Consider the following 6,212-nt stretch of genomic DNA (forward strand, 5'->3'; position numbering starts at 1 on the left):
ATTCGGTAAAAAAGGAAGACTTTAATAATTTACAATGTTACTGCTTTTACTCGTGTTCACCCTCTTGTTCAGCGTTTTTTGGAAGTTTTTTTGCTTGGACAACTATACCCGTAAATTCAATATATTTGTTCATGCGAAACGTTCAGTGAAATTTGTATTGGCCCTAAAATCAACTAATGATCCATGATATTCAGTTTTGTGGTGTTCCTGCAATTGAATTTGTCAAAACAAATTCACTGTTAGATACGCCCTTTTAGTTAAGAGAAGCGTAGACTTTTTTGGACCGATGGCCCACGCAATTACTGACATACCCTTGTATTTACCGAAACCAAGTAAGTAACTAAGTAAGTAAGTAAGTAAGTAAGTAAAAGGTTTATTTCACAACACTTCCACATGGTGGCTCTTCGTTTGTGAAAAAACTAATTATCTAAATTAAAAATTTATAATCTACAAAATATTATTAAAGACATATATACATCTATACATTGTCCTAAGACTACAAAACTAAAACTAAAATTGAAATTAACATTTAAACGACTTGTGTTTTGAGTTTCTGGAACAAATACTTCCTGGTGACCTTTGCAAATGTTTATTTAAGTAAGGAAATGAATCTTCGCTAGCCCCGTGTTACACAATAATTGGCTTTCAGTTGTTTGATCTAAGCGTTTCATAACCGCGCAGGGACAATTCAATATAACTATCTTTTCTTGAGCCTAAGCTGAACTCAATTCCACCTTAGAATCAGTATGGAAAATGCAGTAAATTTAGACAGCACTAAGATATTTAGACATGTAAGTTTAGCTCAGCGTCTGTTCTCAAAACCTATCACATCCTCCCTCTATGTACATACACCCAGTTAAAAGCTTCAAAGAATTTTTTATCAATTACTCCGTCAGTACATTTGGTACCCTCGCGCTGGGGCTATACGGCGTAGGGGCGCGTCCCCCGAGTGGCGGATAGGGGAGCCCTCCCTTTGGGGGATTGCACCTGAATAATACGGAATAGGGTGCTGCGGACCGACATAGCCTACGAGAAGGACAACTCTGATTCCAAATCCCGGGTAGACGGAGCTCGATAACCTTGGTAGGCAGTCCATCTAGGAGAAGGAAAACTCTGATTCTAAACCACGGGTGGATGGAGCTCGTTAGCCTTGGTCGGCAATCCATCTACGAGAAGGAAAACTCAGACACCAAACCAACCGGCCCTCCAGGTCTGGGGGTTGGGCGCTGGGCTAACACCCCAGTCCCAGAAAACAGACTTGTTACAGAAACCGCAACAACAAATCCAGAAAGCAACTTGGCTCCGGGAGAGTCCTCTCCAGTAGAGCCTATGATGCGGGCTGGTGAAAGCCTTCGGGAAGCCAGTGCGCAGACAACTCTTGTGACAGCCAAAATCAAGACCAGAATAGGGACCTGGAACATCCGAACCCTATATGAGGCAGGGAAATCTGCACAAGTGAGCAGGGAAATGCATCGCTACAACCTCAAGATGCTAGGGCTGTGTGAAACACGCTGGAACGGCACTGGACGAACGCGACTGACGAGTGGTGACACTATCATCTACTCTGGACATGAAGAAGGACACCCATACCTTCATGGAGTAGCCCTGCTTCTAACACCTGAGGCAGCACAGGCACTACTCTCCTGGGAGCCAGTATCACCGAGGCTCTTGACGGCAAGGTTCAACTCCAAGGGGAGGAAAGCCACCGTCATCCAGTGCTACGCACCCACCAACGCAGCAGAGACAGAGGAAAAGGAGGCATTCTATGAGCAGCTCCAAACAGTGATGGATAAGCTGCCAAGAAGAGACCTGAAGATCCTAATGGGTGACCTCAACTCTAAAGTGGGGGCAGACAACACCAACAGAGAACTCGTCATGGGAAAACATGGAGTTGGCGTCCAGAACGAGAATGGAGAGGTACTCACTGAGTTCTGCACCTTCAACGACCTGGTCATTGGAGGCACCGTGTTCCAGCACAAGCAGATCCATAAGACGACGTGGACATCATCAGATGGGAGGACTGTGAATCAAATCGATCACGTCACCATCGGAAGAAAGTGGAGGAGATGCTTGCTGGACGTCAGAGTCAAAAAAGGAGCAGAGGCAGCCTCGGACCATCACTTGGTGGTGGCAGACCTGAAAGTCAAGCTGAAAGTCTACAGAGACCGAGCAGACAGGCCATCCCACAAATACAACATACACAGCCTGAAAGATAAAACAAAAGCTGAGGTCTACCAAAGTGAACTGAGAAACCGGCTCAGCGCACTCGCCCACCAACCAGAAGAATCAGTAGAGGAGACATGGTGTGGCCTTAGGGACACCTGGAAGGTCACATGTAATGAGGTCCTGGGGAAGAAAACTAGACAACACAAAGAGTGGCTGTCAGCCAATACCTGGACACTCATCAAAGAGAGGAAACAGCTAAAGAACGCCATCAACCAGACCCAAGACCTGCAACACAAGCAAGATCTACAGGCCCAGTACTGGGAGCTGAACCGACAGGTCAAGAAAAGCACCAGAGCGGACAAGAGGAGATTCATACACGACCTCACAGAAGAAGCAGAAACAGCAGCTGGCAAAAGAGACATGAAGAGGCTGTATGAGATCACAAGAACACTGTCAGGAAAAAGCAAGGACCCCTCAGGATCAGTAAAAGACAAGAACGGCGAGACCATTACAGATGAAGCCAAAGAGAGTGCAAGATGGGCAGAACACTTCCAATAGATTCTCAACAGACCCTCACCTCAAGTCCCACCTGACATCCCACCAGCAGCAAACCAGCTAGCGGTGAGCATGAATCTACCAACCAAGGCCGAGGTCAGCAAAGCTATCAAGTCCTTGAAGTCAGGCAAGGCAGCAGGCCCAGACGGCATTCCACCAGAAGCACTAAAGGCGGACGTCCAGACCTCCACGGAGATGATCCATCTACTCCTGATGAAGATCTGGGAGAACGAGCAGATCCCAGAGCAATGGAAGAAAGGGTACCTGGTGAAACTGCCGAAGAAAGGGGACCTGTCATCATGCAACAACTGGCGGGGTATCATGCTGCTCTCCATCCCATGCAAGATCCTGACAAGAATCATCCTGGAGAGAATCAAGAAGGCCCTGGACGAAACTCTACGAGAGGAGCAGGCAGGTTTTCGTCAAGACAGATCCTGCACAGACCATATCGCCACACTGCGAATCATCATTGAGCAGTCGCTGGAATGGCAGATCCCACTGTACTCAGTATTCGTCGACTTCCAAATGGAATTCGACAGTGTGGATCGCGACGTCATCTGGAGGCTAATGCAACACTACGGCTTCCCCCCCCCCCCCCCTTCCTTAAGTTCATTTCCATCATACAGCAACTGTACGACAACTCCAGCTGCCAAGTCATACACGACGGGAGGTTGACGGACACGTTCCAGGTACAGACCGGTGTTCGTCAAGGCTGCATACTGTCGCTGACCATCTTACTTCTGGTAGTCGACTGGATTATGAAGCAGGCAACATCAGATAAGAAGACCGGTATCCAGTGGACTTTCACCAAACAGCTGGAGGACCTGGACTTCGCTGACGACATTAGCCTCCTCTCACACAGACACCAGGACGCACAAGAGAAGCTGTCCCGCCTCGCCGAAGAAGCTGAGAAGACGGGCCTCAATATCAACATCAAGAAGACGGTGGTGATGCGAAGAAACAACAAGAAACAAGACCCCATCACACTCCACGACGAAGACCTGAACGAGGTGGAGAAGTTTGTCTACCTGGGCAGTGTCGTCAACACAGATGGAGGAACAGACGAAGACATCAAGAGCCGGATCAACAAGGCCAGACATGCATTCAACACCCTCCGCCTCATTTGGAACTCTTCAGCTCTCTCCTTCCACAACAAGATCAGAGTCTTCAACACCAACGTCAAGTCTGTCTTACTGTATGGCTCCGAAACATGGAGAACTACTAAATCAAACACCCAAAAGCTGCAGACCTTTATCAACAGATGCTTCAGAAACATCATCAACATCAGATGGCCAGACGTCATTTCCAACGCCGACCTCTGGGACAAGACTGGTCAAAGCCCCATTGAAGTGAAGATCAAAAAAAGGAAGTGGGGTGGATCGGCCACACACTCAGGAAGCCCCCTCAAACGTCACCAAGCAAGCCCTCGACTGGAATCCTCAAGGAAAGCGTAAAGTAGGAAGACCGAAACAGACCTGGCGCAGGAGCACTGATGCAGACGTGAATGCCATTGGTACGACATGGGCACAGCTGAGGAGGACCTCACAGAATCGAGTGCGTTGGAGGAGTGTTGTTGCGGCCCTATGTTCTACAGGGAACCTAAAGGCTAAAGTTAAGTCACATTTGGTACCCCCAGCTCATCACGATGCATAACTCAAGATTACTGAATTGATTGAGTACAATTCTTGCTATGCTATAAACTTCATTAATGTGATAAGAAGCCAAAGACTTTCTTTCTAATGAATGAACAACAAGTGCAAATAACCACGATATCCTTAGGATACCCTTAATCGTAAGGGTATTTTTGTGAAAAGGCTGAGGAACTGAACCAGTCAAAGTTTGACTGGCTCCATCGCCGGATTTCTTGGTTTCGAAATCGCTAGTTACATAAGGAAGCAGGACGTGTTTACGAATTGTAAATTTAAGAATTTGATGAGTGAAATACTTGAAGAGAACTTAAGAGTGATTTAAAATCTGCCCTGTCTTGTCAGTGCATCTATTGTCGGTGATGGTGTAATAAAGACTACATTCTAGCTACTCGGTTCAAGTCGGAGTCAGTAATCACAGCCAATTCAAGCTCTGCCCAACAGCATTGTTTGCGTATCGATATCGTGGTGCTTAAAAATGGATTTGCATTTGCTCATTCGTTACAAAGCAAATATTTAGCTTCTTATGAAAACACTGAAAAATGAAAACGTTTTCCTGTCTGCCCATTTCTTACATAACAAATACTTAATGTCCCCTTAAGCGAGCATGGATTAAATTTATCGAATAGCGAGACACTACGCAACCAGTTCATTACTGCTCGTGGAATGATACAATCAAGGCCAGATTTCTTTTGGGGCATGATCGAGACAACTTGAGAAGCACGAGACTGACCCTCAGCAAATGGCTGAAGCGGGGAGGGAGGAAAAAGTGAGAAAAACGTTCCTAGCCATATACTAAGTACTAGGCTAAGCTCTGCATGGTGTGCACTATTAACGTAGACTTTTGATCAGTTCTGAGCAATTTTTCATCATAGAAAATTCGCGACAAAGAAGTGCTGTTTTCATTGTTATCCTCGTAGCGAAACAAAAAAAAAAAAAAAAAAGAAAGAAAAAGGAAAGGTCTTCCATGATTTCTTGTCAATGGAAGAGTATAATGTGGTGGAAATCGGGACTAATCGTCCGGATTTCAGTCTGTGATAGCTGTCATGCTAGTCAGTCGGTATTACACTCAATCATAACGTCTTGACTAAAGTTTAAGCAAATATTGAAAGTAGTATCGGTATTTTCCACGCATATATGGGAGGTTAGTACTTTGTCACGGGATGCAAAAAGAAAAAAGGTCAAGCGGCCTGGAGTTCATGCCGGACTAGAAGCGAACAACTGGTACCTTATTTTGAAAAATCAGTTTTTCCAACCTGATTATCTTTAGATTCGTGTGTTCATTCGTGTTTTTACATTAGGGCCATCGCTAATGTCCCCTTAACAGCAAAGATATCGTTGACGTTATCTATTGTCATTGATGTCCAACCAGAGTCTCTCATTGGCTGTCGAAACAAAGGGTCCGTTTGTTCCTGTGGTTGGCAATTTGAATAACAAAAAACATTGTTTGTAAACAGATCTCTTCCCTTTTCACAACCTTCTTGCCAGGGCCCTCTCTCTTCCTACTATTAATTTGATCACTTTTTGTTTCTCAGACTGCCAACAGAGATAGCATTTCCTGTTTGTTACTTGTCTGCAAATATGTTCCAGTAACTACAAGATAAAACGACTGAGAAAAAGAGCTATAGAAAAACAATGTTTTTTAAAACACTTATGTAAGTTGATCTCATGGTGTATTTAAGTCATTTGGTACATATTAGGTAATTGCAAGTCATATTTAGTGATTTGTAAACCTTTTAGTTCATACTGATCACTTATTCCATACAAAGTTTGAAAGTATTACACTACCTTGTCCATACTTGAAGTATCTAAGAGTTTGAGGATGGCTCTTACCATAAATATCTC

The 6,212-nt window shown here is 44.9% G+C and overlaps 2 protein-coding genes across 2 annotated transcripts; both read left to right on the forward strand.

Moving 5' to 3' along the window:
• The first annotated feature begins 1,785 nt into the window (after window positions 1–1,785).
• LOC137968825 (craniofacial development protein 2-like) lies at window positions 1,786–2,724 on the forward strand. The gene has a single exon (XM_068815302.1). The coding sequence runs from the start codon at window positions 1,786–1,788 to the stop codon at window positions 2,722–2,724; it is 939 nt and encodes a 312-aa protein (XP_068671403.1).
• A 69-nt stretch (window positions 2,725–2,793) lies between these two features.
• Window positions 2,794–4,175, forward strand: LOC137968826 (uncharacterized). Its single transcript, XM_068815303.1, has 2 exons — window positions 2,794–3,259; window positions 3,469–4,175. Exons 1-2 carry the CDS (start codon window positions 2,794–2,796, stop codon window positions 4,173–4,175), a joined length of 1,173 nt encoding a protein of 390 aa, XP_068671404.1.
• Window positions 4,176–6,212: the final 2,037 nt, after the last annotated feature.

The sequence above is a fragment of the Montipora foliosa genome, chromosome 8 (assembly GCF_036669935.1).
Source record: "Montipora foliosa isolate CH-2021 chromosome 8, ASM3666993v2, whole genome shotgun sequence".
Classification (NCBI taxonomy): Eukaryota; Metazoa; Cnidaria; class Anthozoa; order Scleractinia; family Acroporidae; genus Montipora; species Montipora foliosa.

Bases quoted from the DNA above. Each gene is read 5' to 3' on its own strand.
- LOC137968825 (XM_068815302.1), top strand. From the start codon at position 1,786: ATGGATAAGCTGCCAAGAAGAGACCTGAAGATCCTAATGGGTGACCTC.
- LOC137968826 (XM_068815303.1), top strand. From the start codon at position 2,794: ATGAATCTACCAACCAAGGCCGAGGTCAGCAAAGCTATCAAGTCCTTG. The intron at 3,260-3,468 runs GTGTGGATCGCG...TACTTCTGGTAG, and splicing joins CTTCCAAATGGAATTCGACA to TCGACTGGATTATGAAGCAG.